The sequence below is a fragment of the Alligator mississippiensis genome, chromosome 2 (assembly GCF_030867095.1).
Source record: "Alligator mississippiensis isolate rAllMis1 chromosome 2, rAllMis1, whole genome shotgun sequence".
Classification (NCBI taxonomy): Eukaryota; Metazoa; Chordata; order Crocodylia; family Alligatoridae; genus Alligator; species Alligator mississippiensis.
The window spans coordinates 56678410-56702468 of NC_081825.1; the positions used below are offsets into that span (position 1 = coordinate 56678410).

General features: G+C 44.2%; 1 protein-coding gene across 8 annotated transcripts in view; it reads left to right on the plus strand.

Moving 5' to 3' along the window:
- Nucleotides 1–15650, plus strand: part of ATP10D (ATPase phospholipid transporting 10D (putative)) — an 86772-nt gene extending 71122 nt beyond the window's left edge. For all 8 annotated transcript variants that reach the window (XM_019481195.2, XM_019481192.2, XM_019481194.2 and 5 more), the window contains 10 exons: nucleotides 477–603; nucleotides 1682–1866; nucleotides 3498–3807; nucleotides 4494–4570; nucleotides 5029–5154; nucleotides 6452–6652; nucleotides 9197–9277; nucleotides 9527–9631; nucleotides 11995–12182; nucleotides 15079–15650. In XM_019481195.2, the coding sequence (XP_019336740.1) occupies nucleotides 477–603; nucleotides 1682–1866; nucleotides 3498–3807; nucleotides 4494–4570; nucleotides 5029–5154; nucleotides 6452–6652; nucleotides 9197–9277; nucleotides 9527–9631; nucleotides 11995–12182; nucleotides 15079–15313 (1635 nt within the window). In that variant the 3' untranslated portion in view covers nucleotides 15314–15650. The remainder of the gene's footprint in view (nucleotides 1–476; nucleotides 604–1681; nucleotides 1867–3497; nucleotides 3808–4493; nucleotides 4571–5028; nucleotides 5155–6451; nucleotides 6653–9196; nucleotides 9278–9526; nucleotides 9632–11994; nucleotides 12183–15078) is intronic.
- The last annotated feature ends 8409 nt before the right edge of the window (nucleotides 15651–24059 follow it).

Genomic DNA, 24059 nt, shown 5'->3' on the forward strand with positions numbered 1-24059 from the left:
TTGTAATGAAAAAATAATTAGCTTGGGTTTCTGTGTAAGGCATGTGGGGACTTAGTAGAGTTGGAAAAATGTTCACAAACATATATTTTATTAGACCAACTGTACAATTCATCTAATAAAAAATATCACAAAAAATTCTTGCCTCTCATATATTTCCTGGATCACCATAGCAAAGCAGCAACACTCCAGCTGTACCCCAAAACATACATCATTTTTCCTGGTTTAGGATTTTAGTCAAACTTAGAATTCAAACAATCTTGGGCCAGTTTTGTGGCTTTGCATATGTAGTTCAGTGATGTGTGGTTTGGATGAGACTTTGGATAAGATTTTAAGGTGGGTTTTTCTTTGTGTTCAGTACTGCCCAAACAGTCTAGCTATTACATGACAGTGAAACGGAAAGAAAATCTCTGGACTTTGTGACATTCTAGAATTAGAGCCAAGATGTTGATCACTATGTGTTTTGTTTCTCTGCATAGGTGATGAGTGATGAAGAGTATGCAGAATGGTTAAATAGTCATTTTTTAGCAGAAACCAGTATTGACAACAGGGAAGAGCTTCTACTTGAATCTGCCACAAGGTTGGAGACCAAATTAACACTCCTTGGTAGGTAGAAAATACCTACCCCACTTACGCTTTGCAAGACCTATGCTAAACTGAATTTGCTTTTAAAGTGCATGTACTAGGGGTCTTTCTATTTATAGAAGATTTATTGCTTACTGTTGAATTTCTCTAAATCTCTTTGGTAACTATAGGGCTTACTACAAATTCCCTTGAGAACAAGTCAAGCCTTTCTGATACTTGTACCGGGCTTGAGATGAAGCCTATATGACATCTTTCTACCTTGGAATAGACCAGAGCACCTGGGTATTGGCAAAATTATGCACATACTAGAAGGTTGCAATGCATCATGAATTTGCATGCAAAAACACTTGCTGTGTTGCACAGACGTCCTCTCTGCCTTAGCACTCAATCACTGTTGCAGTGCTGGTATAGCAGCCACAGAGGCACAGTTTGTATCTGTAGACAGTTTGGTGATACATGGCAGCCACAGTTCTATGCTAGCATGCTAGTTCAGCTATGGAATAACTGGGAAAAACCTCCAGGATAGATGCATTCAAAGGGGAAGGGAGAAAAATGTCCAAAGGGTTGTAGAAAGCTTGTGCATTCAGGTCTATTAGGAAGCAGACTAGGAGTGGCCTCCTCCTCCTTCCCATAAATAAGATAGTTTTGTCCAACTTTTAAACTTCTTGTTTTTGTATTTCCAGAACTTGTAGTTGCTTAGCTTTCTGTAGAGTTAAAGGCAATATGGTGCAGGGGCAATGATGGTGTTGGAAACCTTACCTAGACCAACCCCATCCAGAGCCACTGCATAGGTGAGGCACAACAGCAGTTTCTGATATGAGAAGGAACACAGGGATTTTTGCCTCCTACCTTCTCCAAGGACAGGTATGGAGGAGGCACAGTTCTTTCTGTTGCTCAGATACTGCTTTAGCCAGCATCCATATGTTAAAATCCAAATCTTTCCTCTTGAAATCCTGCCATATTCCATTAAAATGCTACCAGATAGTTCAGTATTTCCCATCATCACCCTTCCCAAGCTTATCAACTAATTCCTTGTTCCAGGTTAATTTGCTTCTATCTTTCTAATCATTTGGCTTGACCAACCTGCTTTGCATCATAGGTGCCACAGGTATTGAAGATCGCCTGCAGGAGGGTGTTCCTGACACTATAGAGGCATTACGAAAAGCAGGAATAAAAATCTGGATGCTGACAGGGGATAAGAAAGAGACAGCTGTCAATATAGCATACACTTGCAGATTATTGGAACCAGATGACAAAGTCTTCACCCTCAAATCACAAAATAAAGTGAGTGGAAAATGAGATTTTTTTTTTGCCGGAAGCGAGAGGCTACCCTGTTAACACATATGCACACACTCACACCCCAGCATTTTCTAAGACATGAAAACTGAAAAACTGACTCTCAACCATGCAGGAAACATTTTACATAGGTTTTCCAGAAATCTAGGTCTTAATACTATCCCTAAAGAATTACTGATTATTTCAATTGATTGCATTGTCTTGTTTCTCTTAGCATTAGGGTAAAAAGTTGACATACTTTACACGTTTATAAAAGTTTGGCGAAAGCTAGAAGTTAAAGCATATTAATATTATAAACACCAGACTAAAATTATTGTCATGGAAATTGTACTGAATGTAATTTCCCCCTGCTTTGTGTCATATCTTCCCTCAGCCCCACTTGATTAGCATTAATGTGCAAGGAATAATCTCATTAAGGAGTATTGCACACAGTTTTTTCAGAGAATTAATCCACTTACAATTTTAATGGAGAAAAAATCTCCTCCCTCCCCCCTTTAAAAGATATTTCAGTGGTTTGGTAAATAAAACTATTAAAAAATGCAGCTGCAGTAGGAATCAGGGTTAATCTTGCTTGATAATTGTGCCCTCTGGTGGATGTATATAGCTATCTGGGTTTTGAGTCTGTTAGCTATTAAAAAAAGGGATTTTTAAAAAATAAATGCCAACTGTGGTAGGTAAAGGTGACCTGCAAAGCATCTGTGGGCAGGGGCTGGGAAGGAATTTTATGCAGAAAGATTTTTAATAAAGTTAGGAAAGATTGTTTTTTAAATCTTCCTTTTTGTCCTACTTGTATTTTACAGCAGAAAATCAGGTTGTATCTACCCTGGAAGTCTCTCTGCAGTAAATAGATAGTTACTGTAACAACCAATTTATGGTGGAAGGGGGTTTTGGTCAGATTTTGTGGAACATGTTTGATATTTATTTTTAGCACTTTTCTGCTTTCTGTGGTTAAATAACAGTGTGGCTAATGGGTAGAAAGGAATCACCTTTCTCCCTTGGTTAAAGTGTTAGCCCTCACAAGAAACTGGCTCTGAAGTCTTCTAGCAAGGCAAGGGCAGACAGGACCTGACAATATCTCATTTGCAGGCAGAACTCCCTTTCTGACAGAAAGACTGCTTTCTTTAATAACATGTAAAGTAGCACAAAAATGGCAAAAGGCCAATTCTTTTGGAACCCGTCACTGTGACCAGTATCCTGGATCTGAAATATATCCATGAGCTTCTCCCTTTCCAGATTAAACACACTGCAAAAACAAACAAGTCATAATCAAGCCTTATTTATATTACCTAATCCTTACCATCATTCTCATGTTTTCATTCACTCGTTCCAGTGTACTTCATTGCTTTTCCTCTTCACAGAACAGAATCTATGTTGAGCCATGCTTTTACAAGGTTAAGTAACAGACCCTTACCATAAGCAGCACACCATATCCAACGTGTTTTAAAAAAATAGGAGAAGATGAATTCAGGTCACCTCCACACACATAAAGTCCAGTCATAGTAAAAGAAATTACTAATATGTGCAGTTTGTGGCCTTTTGCAAGTGTAATTTATAAACTGGAAGTAGACCTGGTTTCTAGTTATATTAGCCAGACTGCCTTTCTCTGTGCCTTTGCCTAGGATGCCTGCTCATTGTTGATGAACAGTATTTTAGAAGCTATTCAAAAAAGCATTGATGCCAAAAACAGTCACTGTCCCAAACTTGCAAGTGCATCTCCAGGAACCTCCACTCCATCTACAGAGTTCAGTGCTGGCCTAGTAATTGATGGAAAGACTTTGGAATACGTGCTGCATGAGAGTCTGCAGAATATTTTCCTGGAGCTCACAGAAAAGTGTCGAGCTGTTGTCTGCTGTCGAGCGACACCCCTACAAAAAAGTGAAGTGGTCAGACTCGTGCGAAATAATCTGAAAGTGATGACATTAGCTGTAGGTGAGTATCATCTTCCTTCACACAAAGTTCTCTCTGCTCCACTGAACAAATAATCCAGTTTGTTCACCTTCAACGTTCTGTTGTGTACTTTTGTTGCTCTGGCTTATACTCATGTGAGACCAGATTCTCTCTTTGCATAAGCTGATATAAGTCCATTTAGTTAATGGCATTGCACTCATTCTTTCTGCCAAAGGTTTGGCCCTTGATTTAGTTACTGGCAAACTCTTCTTCCTCAAGAACAGAGAGAGAGTGATGTTTAGCCTTGCACCTTGTTGGTTTATTTTTTTGTTAGGGGCATGTAATGGGAGTTTTTATGCCATTCTCCAGTACAAATCCCATATTGTTCTGTAGGAGAAGTGGGAAGAGATCCAAACTTTTATATCTGGCTAGCGTTAAAAAAAACCTCACTGTTTTTCTGTTCAGTGTATCAGTTAGTTTCTGAAAAATGTTACAACCATTATCCAGTTGGACAGTGCTTTCATAGGCTACAATATTGATGATAATGATACTGCTCTATATTCTGTACAATTTTCTGGCATATTTAAAAAAAAAATATGCCAGAAAATTGTACAGAAATGGTATAACACCATTTCACTACTTCCATATACAAGGCAATAGCCAACACAGTTGTTTCAATACTGCATTGCAAATAAGACAGTCTTCCTCTTGAATTTTTCCCTTGGAAGGTGATGGTGCCAATGATGTCAGTATGATCCAAACGGCTGATACTGGAGTAGGAGTCTCCGGCCAAGAAGGCATGCAGGTAACATAAACAAAAAACAGCTGCAAATGACTTCAGACTCAATTTTGAATACATTCACAGTTCACCCTGAGGCTTGCACAATACATCAGTACATAGGGGGACTAGTTTGAGCTCATTCCCAGGCATGAATGCTCCTCCAGAAGCAGTCAGAGACTAAATGCTGTAGGGGCTCAAAACACTGAGCAAGAAAGTCTGTTACTCACTTTCTGGAGGACACAACACTCTAAATTTAAATGGTTCAGTGGAATTATGTGAGCTTAAGTAAAGGCAAAGTGTAGGCTCTTGCACGTAAGATGTTTGAGTAGCACAAAGACACTCATATACAGAGAATTGGGTAAGGGATTGCAGTACTGTAGCATAAAATGCCCCACTGCCCCTCACTTGCCTGCGTTTGATGCTCTTTGTATCTGATGTGCCACACATTCGGGAGCTCCTTCTTTTCTGTGTGTGTTTTGCAGGCTGTAATGGCAAGCGATTTTGCAATTTCCCAATTCAAGCACCTTAGGAAGCTGTTGCTTGTCCATGGTCACTGGTGCTACACCAGGCTGGCCAACATGATCCTTTACTTTTTCTACAAGAATGTGGTAAGTGGCTTGGGTATATAAGGGAAAAGATACGTTGAGTATGAAAGGATACAATATGACTAGTCTTGCTTGGTTTTAATTGTTGATGCCATATTTACTCGATTAAAAGACAAGGTGCCCCCTCCCCCCCACTTAACATAGGGGAAAAAGCCCCTCGTCTTAGAAACAAGTATGAGGTGGCATGGGGCAGGCAGCTGCTCCAGCTCCGGCTCCAACACTGGGTCAGCCCCAACCTCACTACTCCTCCCCCACAGCCTCAGGCCCCACTACCCCATCTCCCACCTACACTGCTTCTCCCATCCTCCCACTCTTCCCCCCCACCCATCACATTGGTTCTGGCACTGACAGAATCCATCCCCACTGTAGCCTGGGGCTTGAGCATGGCCCCAGCCTGGTCCTGTAGCAGTAGTGAGACTTCAGGGGAGAGGAGACAAGGGATTGGGGACCCAAGGCTGTGGGGGACAGAAGCGGCATGGAGAGGGAAAGAAGGAGGGGGCGAGGGCCTGAGGCTGTGGAGTACAAGTGGCAGGGGGAAAGCTCAATGCCTCCCCCCCTACTTGCCCCACAGCCTCCACACTGTGTGCCCCTACCATTTGTCCGCTTACTGCCTGTTCCCCACTGCTTCCTCCACCCTTACTTCCCCCTTACTGCCTTCCCAAGCCCCCCCACCACTGCCTGCCTCATTACTGCCCCACCAGCACCTGCCCTACTGTGTGCCCCTCCACTGCCTCCCTCATTGTCTGTCCCCCAACTGCCCACAGTAGTGGGTGGATAAATTTAAGCTAGTTTCTATACACAGAAAATTATAATAACGATATAGATTTTCCATGTATAGAATCTAATTATTGGGTGGGGGGGGTTAGCTTAAATTCAGGGTCATCTTAGATATGAGTAAATACAGTACATTCAGAGCGCTTGAAAAAAGTTGTGGACATCAAGTGATCCGGTTTTCAAGTTTCATCAAGAGAGCCTGCGCATCTGCTGTGAGTTGAGTTCAGGGCTCCAATTAGACTTAAAATCAATTAAACATTGTATGTGTTACCTTGCAGTCATTACTGGCAGGTGGTAATGAAGTGAATATTTTAGTGAGTTATGCATGTGGATGACAGGTTTTGAAACATTCAGACATTTACAAATGAGGTTATTTTGACAGAACAGTGCTAACATGCATTTGAAGAGCAACTATGTTTAATTCTAAAACAGTCCATGGATGAGATTTGTCAGTTTTGCCCAACAAAATCCTTGGCTGTGGGTTTTATCTTATGTATTTATTTATTTGATGTCTTTGAACTTTCAGGCCTATGTGAATCTACTGTTCTGGTACCAATTCTTCTGTGGGTTTTCCGGAACATCAATGACCGACTATTGGATTTTAATTTTCTTCAACCTCCTCTTCACTTCTGTGCCACCCATCATTTATGGCATTCTGGATAAAGATGTCTCTGCAGAGGTCCTCATGCAGCTGCCACAGCTTTATGTGACTGGTCAAAACTCTATGGTATGTTAATACTTCGCCCGAAGAAGGTTGAAACCCACAGAATATGAGCATTTTCCATTTTTTCTATTGCTTCATGTTTTTGTTAAGTCAAAACAAACAAGTTCAGAACCATCTTCCATATCTGGAACCATCTGGGCCTGACATGCAAAGCTAAGTTGTTTTTCAGACCTCCTACACTATACTGTGCTAGTCCTGTAGCATGAAGAGATGATAAATTCTGGATAAAACAGTGTGCTGAATGAATAATCTGTTACAGATGTGTTCTGCCTTATTCATATTTATTGAGACAGCTATCAATAAGCTCCCTGGAAACTAAGGCTCAGATGCTTAAAGGGAGTTTTGCCTACAGGGCTTAAGGTTCTAATAATTTGGGTAACTCTGGTAATAAGCATGGTATGAGAACGTGATTAGAATTTACTGTGCCTTACACAGAATATCCAGATAAATCCTGGGCTCCCTTTTCTCTTTCACCTGTTTCATTTGCTCCTTCACAGGTCCCTCTGTATACACTGTTCTTTATGTTTTCCTATGATGAAAATGAGAAAAATTACATTTATCTGAAAAAATACTATTTTTAATTCAAAATTGAGAAAATTGTTCCGCCTCTCCCTGATCTTGGCTTTGCTTAGCATGGTTTCTTAGATTTCATAGACATTAGGGCTGGAAGGGACATTGGGAGATCATCTAGTCCAGCCCCCTAGGGCTAGGGTCAAAGGATCCCAGCAAGATAAGCGTCCAAATACTTCTTAAAGGAGTCCACAATAGGTGCTTGCACCACCTCTGGAGACAGTCTATTTCAGGCTTTGGGGACTTGGACAGTAAAGAAGTTTTTCCTTATGTCCAGCCTAAAATGGCCTTGGAGGAGTTTGTAACCGCTGGACCTTGTCATCCCTTGGGGCGCTCTGATGAACAGGCATTCCCCCAAATCCTGATGCACACCCCTGATGTACTTACAGGCTGCCACCTGGTCACCCCTGAGTCTGCGCTTCTCCAGGCTGAAGAGTCCCATAGCTCACAGCCTGTCTTCATAAGGCCTAATCTCCAGCCCTCTGATCACGCATGTGGCTCTCCTCTGGACTCTCTCAAGCTTCTCCACATCCTTCTTGAATTGTGGAGCCCAGAATTGGATGCAGTACTCCAGCTGTGGTCTTACCAAGGCCAAGTACAGCGGGAGGATGACATCCTGAGATTTACTTGAGAAGCATCTATGGATGCAAGCCAGAGTTTGGTTTGCTTTACCAGCGGCGACATCACATTGGTGGTTCATGTTCATTTTGTGGTCAATCACGACTCCCAAGTCTCTTTTGGCCATGGTGCTAGTGAGCGTAGCACTGCTGAGTCTATAAGCGTGCTGCAGGGTTTTTTTCCCAAGGTGGAGTACATTACATTTGTCAATATTGAATGTCATCAGGTTTATATATGCTCACTTTTTGAGCCTATCCAAATCAGCCTGGATCACCAGCCTATCCTCAGGTGTGGACACTCTACCCCAAAGTTTGGTGTTATTGGCAAACTTGGCCAGTCCACTTCTGACATCAGTATCCACATCATTGATAAAGACGTTAAAAAGAACAAGTCCAAGGCGGAGCCTTGGGGGACACCACTGGTCACTGAGCGCCATGATGATTCACTTCTGTCAACCAGGAGCACTCAGCATACTATTAGCTCACCAGTTTTCCCACATACGAGGGCTGCAAACATCTTCAGACTGATGGTTCCTGATTCAGATGATGCTCCAGCAGCCTTGTGTCATTGAGCCTTACAGTGGCTTTATTATGGGACAATATAGCGAGATATTTTATGTCAATGGAGGGTGGACCAACAAAGGTGCAACACAGATTAGCCCTGCAGCCTCCATGACTGCTGCTCCAATCTCCTTCCACTGCCTGGTCTGATGCTCTGCTTTCTGCTTCCTGCCCTGTCAGCTACTACTGCCTGTCTCCTCCCCACTCTGCCATGTGCCACACACAGAGGCTGACTGTGTTACTTGTGGCTTATGTGCTACGGATTGGCCACCCTTGTTTTAAAGTAGTTCCTCCCCAGATATTTCAGTGTTTTACTTATAATATTTTGTATCATTTGGTTAATCTAGAAATACATTTTGCAAAACCATATAGTCTCTCAAAAGAAGGGGTTATCACTGAAATCATTATTAAGTGGTATCCCACTTCATCTCTTGCTGTGCATTGGAGGTTGGCATTTCTGAATGAAAAGCACAACATACCATATATCCTCGCATATCGCTTCCCCCCACCCCCCCCCCAAAAAAGACGTGCACCTTGTTTTTTGGAAGGTAGAATGTAGATTTTTTTTTCCAGGGTCATGGCTTAGAGGTGGCTTTTGTTGGGAGACAGTGTACTGCAAAATGGCTGCTTACTTCTCTCTCAGCTGGCAAACAGGAGACAGAATCCACCATTAACCGTTTCACATCCCCCCTCAAGTTTGCAGCAACTTTTGGCTGAGCAGATAGTCAGAAATGAATTCTAGCTATGGTTAATGGGATTAGTTCTTGAACCCCAACTTTTTTCCTTGTTTTCTTTGCAGGCCTACTCACCTTTAACTTTCTGGATCACCTTGCTGGATGCCTTTTACCAGAGTATGGTTTGCTTTTTCGTGCCTTATTTTGTAAGTAATGATTTTCAACTATATTTATGCATTTTGATAATTTAACTATTTTTTTTAATAAGAAGCAATTTGGTTGCCCTGTTTCAGACACATTTTAAAATGAGTATAATTATTGGAACTGCTTTGAATGTTATGTATATAAAACTAACCAATGTTGCAGCTGTTAGTGCCCTGGTACAATGCAGTATATGATATATTAGGGATATATGCATAGAATATATCAAACTTCATACATCTCTTATTTTACAGGCTTACTGTGGTTCAGACATAGATACCTTTTCTTTTGGAAACCCTCTAAATATAGCAGCCCTCTTCATAATATTGCTTCACCTCCTAATTGAAAGTAAGACTTTGGTGAGTATTTCTTTCATGCTTTATAAAGGGTATAATTTTACCAGAAGGTGTTTGTTCAGTACTTATTACAACTAAAGAAAGGGAAGAAATGTATATATGATATAGAAAAAATCTATTAAGCAATAAATACTGATCATTCTTTCCGTGTGAGTAGCAAGTACTCCTGTCACTGGACTCATGGGAATACCATATTTTCTTGTGTGCAGCACAATCCCAAATAACACATGTATCTTGTTTTTGGAAAGCAGAACACAGAAAAAAAGAGTTTTCCAGAGTCATGGCTGACTGTGTGACATAAATTAAGTCCTCTGGGGAACATAGAGTGTCCAAGAAGTGTGGCATCAGAAACTTCTTAGTGTGGCAGACAGTCTCCTGCAGTGCCACACTCCCTGGACACAAAACATGTTTATAGATGTGCTCTGGGAGTAGGGGGGAAGTGTGAGCGTCATACGAGCTTTAGTTAAAGCTGCTGCCATTTTTCAGCTTGGGGACACTGATACACATGACATTGGAGTCTGCTGGAGTGCAGTAATTACTATGCTCCACCAGACTCAATTGAGTCTGCTCCAACACACTGTAATTACAGTGCTTCAGAGTAGCCTTGCTGCACATGTATAGGCACCCTTTATGTTTCTTGGAGGACTTAGTCTATTTAACACAAGATTAGGCCCTAGACCCTTGCAAGGAAGACTGTTAGTTCTTTACTGTAAGCAGTTCTTTATATAAATTACTGCAAATAAAGCGTTGATTCCACATAGCAAGCTTCATCAAGATGCTAACAACATTTCACTTGCTGCTTCAGGCATAAGTTATAGTGCTAAGCCAATAGTTATGGCTGTGAGAGAGTAAACACAAAACTCTGCCCCTTCAGCTTGCTGAGCAGATACAAGTGGCAGCTGTCTTAGCAGCTGTATGACATGCACAGTGTCCCCAGGAGTGCTTCTTTTTCAGCAAAGAAAACTGTTTCCTCCCTTAAAACATGCAGCATGGTTTGGTAGGGAGGAGGGGCAAGAGCAGGGGAAGAGCTACTTTTGTGGGAAGAGGCGCATGTTGTATACAAGAATGTACAGTATCCACACAGCAGAAGTTAGCAAGGTCTTGCTCAAAGCCTGTACATAAACATGGAAGAACCAAGCATTATAACTTCTTTTGCCTTGGTGCTCTCAGCTTAAGTTTTCCAAAAGGAAATCACAAACCATTGATATACTCTGCCTTTACAAATTCTAGTGCCTTGCTTCCCATAGACAACAAATGTAGAGTGTTCATTTTAAGTGCAGGGAACTGATAGCCTATTGTGTAGCCAAGATGAACAATTCAAAGGTATCTTTCCCTGCTAGAATAAGAAAACCATTATGCCAGAAAACTGTCGTTGTAGTTTTTAATTAAATCAGCATTTGCTACAGGATAGTATGTGGGTTAAACCAGATCAGTTTTACATCTTTACATGGCATATATTTCTTAAAATAAACAATGGTGGCCTTATTAACACTTACATTTGCCTGTTTGGCCTAACTGGAGAAAACAGCAATCTGTTCAAACAGGAAGTTGCAGTGTGGTGGTTGTTTATTATTTTTCTATGCATTTACTACAGACCGTTTCTGAAATTGTTTCATAACAGATGAAATGTCAAGTTGATTCGAAAGCTTTTGATCTGAAGATTTGTGCATGTTACTAAGCCTTTTTTTCCTCCATAGAGAGGGGCATGATAGGCCTCACAAAATAGCCTTTATTTAGCAAAGCCTGGGATGGCATGAATGGCTCCATGCTCTGAATAGCAAAACATTACATAAATAGCCTTTTTTGGCATGTATGGATGTCTGCAAGCTGTCAAACCAGTGACAACATGGTTTCCATAGTAACTAATGTATTCAATTAAAAAAATTGAAACAACCCCCCCTCATACACAAAAGCCTAACAATGATAGACAATTGTTCTGTGTTTAACGCAAAACATGCAGTGGTAGTATCATGTGAAAGTTTGATTTCCACTTGTTTGAGAAGGGCATCTCTGATGCCTATGAGTAATGTTGTCATCTGAAGTACATGGCATTAAAGAGTCTTCTACCATGGAATCATGAGTTTCCATGATTCCAAGAAAAATCTTTGCTTAAAAATGGATTAAATTACATGGCTACTTGTAAACTATAGAGGGAATGACCTGTTATCGCTAGGAATACTTGAGTGAAAAATCAAGCTTGTCATCTTCTCGAACCAATTTATGATCTCTAACTGAAGACCTGGTGGGGGGTGGTGTGTGTGTGTGTGTGTGTGTGTGTGTGTGATGTGTATGCCTATTGACACTTCTCTATCTGTAAGCACTTAGACCTGATTTTTCTTTCTTCCTGTTTCTTTTCTAAATTACAGACTTGGATACATGTGACTGTTGTAGTTGGTAGCATCTTATTTTACTTTGTCTTTGCACTGACTTTTGGAGCAGCCTGCAAAACCTGCAATCCACCATCAAATCCCTATTGGATCATGCAGAAACACATGACAGACCCAGTGTTTTTTCTTGTCTGCCTCCTTGCTACTTGTATTGCTCTGATGCCCAGGTACTTTGTTATTTTACAGTTACAAGTTACTGGTATCAGTTAACTTAAATTTTGTTGAGGCTTTGGTCTTATAAATAGGACCTACTGAAATCGTGATTTCACAGATTTTGCAAAAACCAGCATTGCCTGCAAAAGCAGGCAGTGCCTGTGAAATTCCCAAATCCATGGGGGAAGATAAAAGAAAACTTACTGAAAAGCAAACGACAGCTCCCCAGAAGGAGCCAGCTATCCTTGGGGTGCTATGGCAGCTTGCTGGGGGGCGGGGGGAGAAGAGGGAGCTGCCTGCTTGAAGGGTTGCCAGCAAGATGCCTGCTGCCTTTGCCCCTGGCCAATGGTTGGTTGTGAAAGGGTTGCCTGCCATGTGGCCCTGTTTCCTCCACCAGTTGGTGGCAAGGGACAGGGTTGCATGATGAACAGCCCTTACAACCAATCAGTGGCAAGGGTTGGGGCCACCAGGGCACCTCAGCCAATCGGGGGGGAGGGGGGGGGGCTGCTGCACTCCACCCACAAAATGGCTGCTGGGCCCTATATTCAGCCTGTGAAATCAGCAGACAGCCACCTCAAATTTAATATGTTTCTACCTATAAATCAATCTGGCTTTGTGGAAGAGCTTATAAAAGAACTAAAAGTATAAAGAAAATTGTACAGCTTATTTATGAAAAAATAGGAGTCACTGTACTAGGGGCCCCTCTAGATGTTACACTTGGGCCATGATTAATCATGTTAATCATGGTATAAATGGCAAGGCATACATTAAAATGTACACCCAATTTAAGGGTCCATAAGAATGCAAACCAGCCAAATAGATGTTTCACATACAATGTAGAACATTTTTTATGGCTGGTTCATATGGCACCTTAGATGAAATGTGTGGCACTTTAAGAACTGCCCCAGGGCTGGAGCCAACAATCAGTACCTGGTTTGTTGGCCACATTGGGTTGTGGACATTCAATCTTCAATTTGCTAGTGCAGGGGGAACACAAGATCATGATCCCAGGATTCCCCTGCACTGGCACCTAGAAAGGGCTATATTGGTATCTGATCTGTGATCCCAAAATCACATCTCTTCCCATGTAGGCAGGAGACACAATTGTTGGGATTGGGAACCAGATCCCATGGTGGCTTTAAGTGAAGATGTGCCAGGGATCTAGGTAGATGTATGCAAATACAAGATTTCCATAACAGGCTACAGTCTAAATCCTGCCCTTCAAGTTTAAACCAGAAGCTATTTTACACTTTTCAGAGCTCCGAATTAGTCTCCTCTGGCACTTTACTGATAGAAATGAGCACCTGGGAAATTAGGGTGCTTTGAGAATTAGGTTGGAGTTTTGAAGATCTAAATTTTAGACTTAGTCACACATAATCTAGATTTTAAATGGCAATTGAGCACCAAAGTCCCCCTTGAGAGTCTCACTCATTGAATCTCAGAACACAACCTTATCAGCCTGATTTTTTTATATGCATAATAGCCCATGGCTGCCAACTTTGACTCAGGTTTTGCAGCTAAATTGGCAGAGAGAGATATAGGCCTGAAACTGAGATGTGTAAGAAGTTTCCATACCCCTGTGCTGTGCTTGCTTCTGAGTGATTCTGTTTCAGTCCTCAGTTTTTGGGGGTTTTTTAATTTAAAAAAAGACTCTTTATGTAATTGCAAGAGCCTGGGAAGAAGAATGCTTTCAACTCACTGACTATTTCAAACACATACATATTCCACTTTTAGGAGTGTATTTTTCACAGTAAATTAAATGCAAAGCGTTTAGATGTATAAATGAGGTTCTTTGAGTGTGTTTCAGTCTCCCAGTGCCAACACCCCACAAGAGTTACATCAACTCTGCCTAATACAGACCCTTTTGTTTGCTTAGTTAAGTGATTAAGTAGAATTATGTCTGTTTACATCATGGGATAACTGTTACATATACTTTTTTCTTGCTTATTCTTATCAAATCCTACAAGGGGCCTGAAATCCATCACTCTCTGTGACTTTAAACCATGTTCATCATTTTGAAGAATTGGGTAGACAATAAGATTCTCAAAAGGGTTGCAGGTAGTTGAGTACCCATCTTCTACAGAACATCACTAGCAGTCCAGTGTCCAGTTCCATTAGAGCCCTTTGAAAATCTTTACCACAATCCCTGATTGAAAACATTACCCAGGCTAAACCTTCAACAAGGCCAATTTAAAAAATATATTAATGCCAAGTTCTGTTCCAGAGTAATGCTTTGGCTTTGGAGTGTGCCTCTAAACCTCTGAATTGCTTAACCTTCAATACCACACTTATTTACTCTTCTAAGGACCATGACACATGCAACAAAGAGAATTTAAAAGATATTTTGACTACTCTTGCTGGTGTCCCAAATACCTTTCTAGTTATTGTGCAGCTTCATCATGAGTGTTTTCCATTGAAGAACAGAGTGTTTGTACATATTAGGTCTGATTTTCCACAATAGAATAATAGAAAATTAGGGTTGGATCTCAGGAGGTCATCTAGTCCAACCCCCTGCTCAAAGCAGGACCATCCCCAACTAGATCATTTCAGCCAAGGCTTTGTGTAGCCGGGTCTTAAAAACCTCCAAGGATGGAGACTCCACAACCTCCCCAGGAGATTCCATGACCTCTATGTCAAGCTCCAGCCACTTTGGAAACTGTTACCCTAACTTGTTCTGATGCAAAATTGCAGTCATCATTATTTGTATGCAAAAGTATTCCATCAGAGATAGACTTCCTTGTTTTCTGAGCTACTGCAGCCTTGACATTGCAGGAATATTGCATACTCAGTACAAAGCAGAATGCCCCCTCTCCTGTCTCCAAATGCTGCTGTTCAAACCTTTTAAGTAGTGCTGAAAACAATTTAAATCTGCTTCTGAAGGATTTATGTGAAACACTGGTTATATTCTAGGTATTTGTTCAGAGTTCTCCAAGGGACATTGTTTCCTTCTCCGGTACTGAGAGCCAAGCACCTTGACAGACTGACCCCTGAGGAGCAGAGGGAAGCAATTAAACAATGGAAAGATGTCTGCGTTGTGGCTCATAGAGTTGATTTCCAGGGGACTTCATTGTGTTCCAGCTCTGTGGAAGATGCTGCATCAGAGAAAAAGCAACACCAACATATCAGACATGTTGCCAGTGCCTAAGCCACCTTTTTCAGACCAGTCCAAGAGACAGTTTACAAAGGCAGCTTGTTTCCTATCAGGTATTCAAGTATTCAGGATAAGCCTGGGGACAGCTTGAATTGCAAGAAAGCTGCACTTTTGAACTCCTAAAAGGAAACCTATTCAGAAGCATTTGGAGCTAATAATGCCTGTGCCAGAGCTCTGGAGTTTCGTTTGGAAAATGGCAACATTGAAATTCCTCTAACCAAAGCAGGTGTGACTTCTGCTTTGTGTGAACAGGATGTTGGAACAGATCCTGCAAAGCCAGAATGTTAACAATTTAAGAATCCAAGAATAATAACATTTGTGTTTTGCACTACTTAGGAGTCTGTGTTTTTGCTTTGTTTCCCTCCCATTAACCCAGGTGAGGCACAGATTGCTTCAGAAGATTTTTTTTTAAGTATGATAAGTAATTTGTTGAACAAAGATATAAATGGGTGGAAGCATTATACCAAAATCAGCTCTTAAAAAGCTCGCACCATCTCTGGTACATGACAGTGCTTGACACAAGTCCCCTTGTGCCCATGGGTGTCAGTTCAGTCCCCCTTTGGTTTCCAGTTAGATCTTTGCCATGACATAAAGTGGAAATAATTAAAATAAGATCTTCCCATTCTACTGAGTCTCCTGCCTGGCCTCAGTCATGCCTTTGTGGTGCGCAGCTCCTTCTCACTAATGACTGTGGCCATGAGAGTGTTGCCAACTACCTGCAAATATCCCAGGATCTGGGAATACCTAAACCTCTCCCTCACCCCTTCATCACTAACCCCTGCAAGGCCATTTTCACCTGTGCCCACAGAAGCATCTTTCTCTTTTTCATGTCCTTTCTTCCCTGCTCTCATCCTCCCATAACATTACCTGAGCCCCCTTTTCACCTGGATCAAGGTTAATAGCCAGATATCTGTTAGTTGGCTGACAGACATGTTTATTGTTACGATTTCTCCCTTAGAGAAATTAGTTCTAGCATCATGCCCTTGATTCCTGCAGATACCAACTGGATGACCCCTGGCTTCTGAACCTGATACTGGCCACGATGCTGAGGCACAGGCCACACAGCAACCATTGTAAGCCCTTTAATGTCTATTTAAAATGGCACATCCCTGTGATCTGAGACATAAGCCTGGAAGCGCTCAGAAATCAATGCCTTCACTTCCACACAAGCACTTACAACCAGCAACCTCTTGGGAGGTATAGGGGAAAGGGTGTGGGTTTCTGCAACTATTATTTCAAGATCTTACATGGAGGTTATGTGCTTTTCTGGGTGGAACAGAATCACAAGCAGAGCTTAAGTGGCTGAAGCAGATCCCTTCTCAGCATACACAAAAGGGCACAAAGGATAGTAGGATCTAAAATCTGCATACGTGTCCCCAGATGCCACTTACATGGCTAACTTTAGCTTCATAAGCACTAGTTACCTGTCTAAAGTGTGGGTGGATTTCTGCTGTTTTGGGATTTATTAATTTGCTAGCAGGATATTTCTAAGCCTGGTGCTGTTCTACAAAAACTGACTGAAGGAGGTTTCTGAAAAGTTGTTGCGGGGGGGGGGGCGGGGTGGGTCAGGAAATATATCAGTAATTCTGATTTCCTGTGGCTGGTTGGAGCTTGGATTGTGTTTGCAGTTTGGTTGGATTATGAACATAAATAAATCCTACTCTTCCTGATCTATTAAAAATCCAGCTAGACCAGACTTTATCTCCCTAGCATTGTCTGGGAAAGCTTTCCCCATCGTATTGTCACTGATGAAGGCAATGGTGACAGATTTCCTGGAAAATATTAATGGAGCTACATTAAAGGACTCTGCCCCTGCCCCTTCACAGCACCATCATATTGCTAAGAAGGTCCATCTCCTGTTGCAACTTCAGGAGCCTCTGGGATTGGCAAATTAGGAGGACAGTTATTCTAGAGCATGGGTGTCAAACTCATCCAGCCTACTGAATTGGAGAAGGGGGGCAGTGCCAGTCTGAGATGTGTTGCACGTGGTGCCTATACTGGAGCAGCCCTATGTGCTGGATCTGGTACAGACAGCCCATGTTTGAGGCCAGATCCACAGTGCAGAGCCAATCCAGCACAGGCACCCCAAACCATCCCCATGCCATGTGCAACCTATGCTAGACAGACTCTGCGTGCTGCATGTACTGGTTCCAGCATATGCTGCACTGCAGGAGACAGCACCATAGGCCAGACTGGATCCAGCCCACAAGCCATACTTTCGACACCCCTAGTCCAGAGAAGCTTTCCACTAGCTCCAGCAAACCAATGTCTTCTTTAAAAAAAAAAAATGGGAGCAATTGTACCTAAAAGCAAACATGCTCTTAGCTTTATCTGATAGACCTTGGTTTTATGCTTGTTTTCTACCTATGGCTGAAGACTTTTTTTAATAATAACATGCTTACCATTGGAATATGTTCTCATTCAGGAACATACATAAGCATGTGCACAAGTCAATCTTTAGTCAAGAGATCTGAAGTTAAGCACTCATTTAAGAGCTCTCCTGTGTAATAACGTTTTCCTGAATCATGGTCTATCATAAGAACATTGTTCTACCATAACAGCGCCCATTAATTTGTATTCTATTGCCTGATTTCTCCTTTCCTCCTACACTGACTTGACATCCTGCACTGTACTGGTCAAAGCCACATTTCCTTCTCCTTTAGCTAGTTCCCTATAGCTAGCGATTTGCTTACCCAGTCTCACTGGCAGCCATCTAATCCCTGAAGCCATCCATTCTGTTTTCTGCTCTTCTAAAATAGCAGCTTCTAGTAGACAGCTAGACAGGCTTCTCCTTGATTCCAGCTGCCTTTACTGTCTCTTGTTTGCAAGAGACAGCCTAGACATCTATTGAGGGTGCTGGAAAAGAGGAATAAATCCAGCAGCATGGAGTAGATTTGGGAATTAGGTTCCTAAATATCTTTTGGGTCCTAGCAATGGGGCCTGTGGGTAGAAAACCGTGGGCATATGTTTCAGCCCAGGCTGACTAAAATACTGGGTTTTTTTTAAGGTACACCAACTCAAATACCTTCTTAGTTGTTGTTGTGCAGCTTCATTATGAGCCAACTCATGGAGCAATACAAGGAATTATGACAGTCCACTAGCACCTGTTGAAATAATTCAATTCATTAACTGTAGCTACTAATAAATTGTTAGCACTGAGCCCATTTTCTGTTCTGTTGCCATCTGAAGGGTTACATTTGCAAACTGCCAAGCATGTGTGTTTATTTTGTGGGTGTGAGTCTTTTGGGATGGGGAGGGGGAAGAGCTCTGTCTCTTAACTGAAGTATGAGTTTTCCACTTCAGTGATCAACATTACTTTATTCCACATCTTTTAAGGCCTCCAGAAAAATTTAAACAAACACTGTGAGGTCTGAGCTAGCTGCTGCTTATCTGGCATTTAAGGGTATTTGTCGCAGGGCACCTCGGTGCCCCTGCTCCTATAGAGGAGAAACTGCCAGGGAGCGTGCCCTGGCCTGACATGACGAGCCCAGCTGAGGCTGGCTCAGGTAACGAGCGCAGCTGCGGGTTGCTGGAGCAACCAAGCGGAGCCAGCTGCCTGTAGGAGGCAGGGCCTGGCCCTTATAAAGCTCAGGGCTGAGGCCAGGCTGGCAGTTCTCTGCCAGCAGCTGGAGAGGCAGGAGCTCCCTCGGCTGAGATATGGGAAGGAGCCTAAGTCGCAAGTACCGCTCATGATAGCCCTGGAGGCTTGAGCTATGATAATGAGTTATGGCCATGTGGCTTGTGGTTATGTTACAGCCTAGGGGCTTGTGGTTTTGCTTTGTGTTTGTATTATTACACCCGGAGGCTTGGGCGAGGCGGTAGGGGTTGGAGGAGGCCTCAATTACTCGCACACCAGTGCGTGAGCAACTGGCGGCGAGGAGCGCGGCCAGTAGGTCGCGGGCACAACCCGTAGGTTGCAGACGGGGACCTAGACCCCGGATTGCGTGTGGGGGAACATAGCCCCCTGTATAGCGCCAGGGAAGGCGCAGCTTGCACGCCACTGCACGGGCAGCTGGCGGCGAGGAACGCGGCCAGTGGGTCACGGGCGCAACCTGTAAGGTGCGGACGGGGACTGAGACCCCGGATTGCATGTGGGGGAACATAGCCCCCTGTATAGCGCCAGGGAAAGCGCAGCTTGCACGCCACTGCATCGGCAGCTGGCAGTGAGGAGCGCGGCCAGTGGGTCGCAGGCGCAACCCGTAGGTTGCGGACGGGGACCGAGACCCCGGATTGCGTGTGGGGGAACATAGCCCCCCGGCCCCAGGAAAGGGGTGGTATTATTGAGTAGCCCAGTGTGGGCGTGGCGAGCCCCAGAGAGGGGGAACGCCATTGTGTATTATTGAGCAGCCCAGTGCGGGCTCAGCGAGCCCCAGAGAGGGGGAATGCCATTGTGCTTTGTTGAGTAGCCCAGTGCGGGCGCACGGGCATAGCGAGCCCGGCCGCAGGCTAGTGTGGCAATCCCCCTCAGACCAAGGCAGGGCGCTGCGGTTGCCCCTGAGAAGACAGGGAGTAGCAGCACGGGGAGCCAGAGTCAGGGAGGGTATCCGTGCGGTTGGCCCATAGGACCGGAGGCCCGCTAGAGAGTCCCGGAGTGGAACCACACCGGCAGGGGAGGCCCAGAGTGGGCCAGACAAGAGTCCCAGCAAGAGGCTGGGCATAAGAGAGGGAGCCCAGGGTGGGCCACAGTAGAGACAGACCGGACAACGTCCATTACATCTGCAAGGCTTGGGGTGTGGTATTAGGGGCTGGTAGGAGCCACGCATAGCCCATAAGGCTAGGGCGCTTGGGTAGCGCCCATTGTACGGGGAGACCCACAGGGGGGGTCCAGGAGCTGACAGGCCCGAGGAAACACAAGGCAGCCTCCCTATTACATATTCGATCAAGACGTGGCGGGCGAGAATGGAGGGTGCCCTCGCGCCGGAGTAGCGCAGTGAGAGGGCCTCAAGGAGATCACGGCCCTCCGCGAGGACCCCGCCGTGACAGTATTCTAAGTTCATACAAATTCAGGTCACCACATGTTAGTAGTAACATTTTTTTTAACTGCCTTCTCAGAAGGTAGACAGCAATTAAGAGCAGACCTTTTGAGAAATGAATGGGAAAGTGGTGTCATGGTTAATTCTGTAGCAAGAAAACAGCAACAAATCAAATAATTAAGCCAAGCAATGCCTTGATCCCTTTAAAAATCTGACCTGCCATACAGGACACACAAAAATTAGAACAGAAATCTTTTCCATCAGATAAGGTTGTTTTTAGCCCAAGACATTTAGTTCTGTGATCAGCATTTATTGTGACAAAGGCAAAGATACAGCAACACACATGTTATAAGGAGGCAAATATTGGCCTAGAACAACACTTTTGAGACTGCTGAATGGTGTGATGGGTGGTATAGATAATGCAAGCTGACAGAAATGCTACTGAGACCAAAGCAGGCTTGAGTTTCTTGCAAAATGTAGTCAGTTCATCCAGCCTTAGAAAGTACAGATGTGTTTCAATGTAGTAACAACAATTTCATTTGTAGAAAACAGGGGCTACACATGCGCTGCCACTGATACAACAGAAGCAGAATCAGACCCCTGGCATAAGTTAAAATTAATCATGTCTTAATGTTGTTACCCAGCCCCATGTTAATGCAATGAATAGCTTGATAAAACAAGAAATAAGCCACAAAGTTATTACACAAAAAAATATTCTAATAACTTTGTGACTAGTTCCTATTACAGCATTAATTGAACGTGTGTTTAGGCTGGGGCTCCTAGCCCTGGGTGCTTCCCCGTGGCTGCGAGTCCCATCAGCTGATCTGGGCTCCCAGCTACCACCAAGGCTAGACACTGTCAGCTGATGGGGATCCCAGCTGCAGGGTTGTGAGGTGCGCCTTCGCAGTTGGGACACCAGATCAGCTGATGGGGCTTCTGGCATGGGCTTCCAGCCATAGGAGCTTGCTACTTGTCAGTGCAGGGGAAGCTCAGAATCATGATCCTGGGCTCCCCTTGTACTGGCAATAAGGCATGTTGGGACTGTATACTCAATCCCAGTCGCACCTCCTGCCATGCACATGTGGTCTGGCAGGAGATGCCATTGTGGAGATTGCACATCAGATCCCATGGTGCCTTTAATTCATATCTGCCAGGGGCCCAAGTCTGAAACTTCTCTTCATTCCAGGAGCATACAGTAAAGATAAGAGCAGGCAGTTGGTCTAACCTCAGATGGGGAAGTTTAGAACTCAGCATGGCAAACCAAGCCCCTGTATGTTTATAGCCACATAAAATCATAGAAGTAGGGTCGGAAGGGACCTTGATCTTCAAGGCTGACCCCCTGCCTGGGCAGGAGGAAAACTGGGCTCAAATGATCCCAGCCAGGTAGGCATCAAGCCTCTTCTTAAAGACCCCCAGGGTAGGAGCCAGCACCACTTCCCTTGGAAGTCGGTTCCAGATCCTAAGCCCCCTAACTGTGAAGTAGTTCTTACGGATGTCTAATCTAAACCTACTCTCCAACAACTTGCCGCTGTTATTCCTTGTTATCCCGGGGGGGTGCTAGGGGAAACAAGGTCTCCCCCAAACCATTCTGGTCCCCCCTAGTGAGTTTATAGATGGTCACCAGGTCCCCCCTCAGCCTTCTCTTGTGAAGGCTAAACAGGTTCAGGTCCCGTAGCTTCTCATTGTAGGGTCTGCCCTGCTGTGCCCGGATCATGCGGGTGGCCCTCCTCTGGACCCTCTCAATGTTGTCCACATCCCTCTTGAAGTGGGGTGCCCAGAACTGGACACAGTACTCCAGCTGCGGCCTGACCAGTGTTGCGTAGACGGGGAGGATCACCTCCTTGGCCCTAACTTGAGATGCACCTGTGGATACGCGATAGGGTCCGGCTAGCCCTGCCAACCATGACCTCGCATTGTCGGCCCATGCTCATCTTGGAGTCAATGATGACTCCAAGATCCCTTTCTGCCTCTGTGCTTTCAAGACGGGAGTTTCCCATCTTATAAAAGTGCGCTGCTGGTTACTACTGCCCAAGTGCAGCACCCTGCACTTGTCCGTATTGAAACGCATCCTGTTTTTGTTAGCCCACCCCTGCAACCTATCCAGGTCTTGCTGCAGTCTTTCCCTCCCTGCCAACGTGCCCACCTCACCCCAAATTTTGGTATCATCAGCAAATTTAAACGGGTTGCTTTTCACCCCGTTGTCCAAATCACTGATAAAGAAATTGAACAGCATGGGTCCAAGGACAGAGCCCTGGTGGACTCCAGTGCCCACTTCCTCCCAGGTTGAATATGACCCGTCCACCACCACCCTCTGAGTACAACCCTTCAGCCAATTTGCAATCCATCTGACTGTGTAGGCATCAATGCCACAGTCGCCTAGTTTTTTAATGATGGGGTGGTCGACAGTGTCAAAGGCCTTGCTGAAGTCCAGAAAGACTACATCCACGGCGACACCTGCATCCAATGCTTTTGTGACCTGATTGTAAAAGGCAATCAGGTTGGTCTGACATGACCTGCCCCTAATGAAACTGTGCTGGTTGCCCTTGAGCATCATCCCTGATGCCAGCCCATCACAGATGTGCTCCTTGATGATCTTCTCAAAGAGTTTCCCCAGGATTGAGGTAAGACTGACGGACCTATAGTTGCCCGGGTCCTCCCTCCTCCCTTTTTTAAAGATGGTGACCACATTGGCTATCTTCCAATCATCTGGAACCTGGCCCGAGCACCAGAAGCGCTCATAAAGCCATGCCAAGGGCCCTGCAATAACCCCTGCTAGCTCCCTCAACACCCTGGGGTGGAGAGCATCTGGACCTGCTGATTTGAACACGTCAGCCCCTCCAGAAGCACTCTAACCCAGTCCTCCTCAACCTTAGGTCTGGAGGCGTTCCCCTTGAGTCCGTCTTGAATCACGGTGGGGGAGTCCCGGTCCCTGCACAAGAAAACGGAGGTGAAGAATTTGTTAAAGAGGTCTGCTTTCTTCTCTGGCACAACCACCAGATTGCTCAGCATATCTTGGAGGGGCCCCACGTTTCCCGGTGCCTTCTTCATCCTCCCTATATGTTTGAAAGAGGACTGTTTATTATCTTTGATGCTAGTCCTAGCTCTATGTCCGCCTTAGCTTAGTTAAACATAGTTAAATTGGTACAAGTTTCTACTGTAGACACCTGAAGACTAGGGACAGAAGTTATACATAAATTGGTTTAAGTCATCAGAAACTGATTTAAACCTGCAACAGAACAGAAGTTCAGTGCACATAAACTAATTTCAACTGGTTTAAGCTAAACCTGGTTGAATGTAGTATGATACCTAACTGATTTGGGTCAAACCGGTTTATGAAACTTATGTCCCAGACCCCTTCCTGGTTCAAGTTAAGTCAGAGTTCTCCAGCATATCCTTGTACACTTTCCATCCCTGGGCTGGGCTGTGCTGTCTTCTCCAGCAAGAGAAGGGTTGAGGAGGGCAGGCACAGACTACATTCCCCCCTCCCCCTGCCCCGAGCAAACCATGACTGGGGTCTGGGGCCAGGGAGGGGAGTTAAACTTCCCTTTCCCCAAGTACAGAGCTGCCCTGCCCTACTAAAAACTTACTGTTGACTGCAACTGTGGAATACAAATCCCAGAAAAACCTGGAAGCAGGAAGAGGAACTGATGAGTTCTGCAGAGTCCTGCTGCTCTGATTCTGGACTGCAAATCCCAGAGACCTCAGGGGCAACAGGAAAAGGAAGTGAACACACAGGCCATGCTAGCTACATACCAGAGTGTCATGGT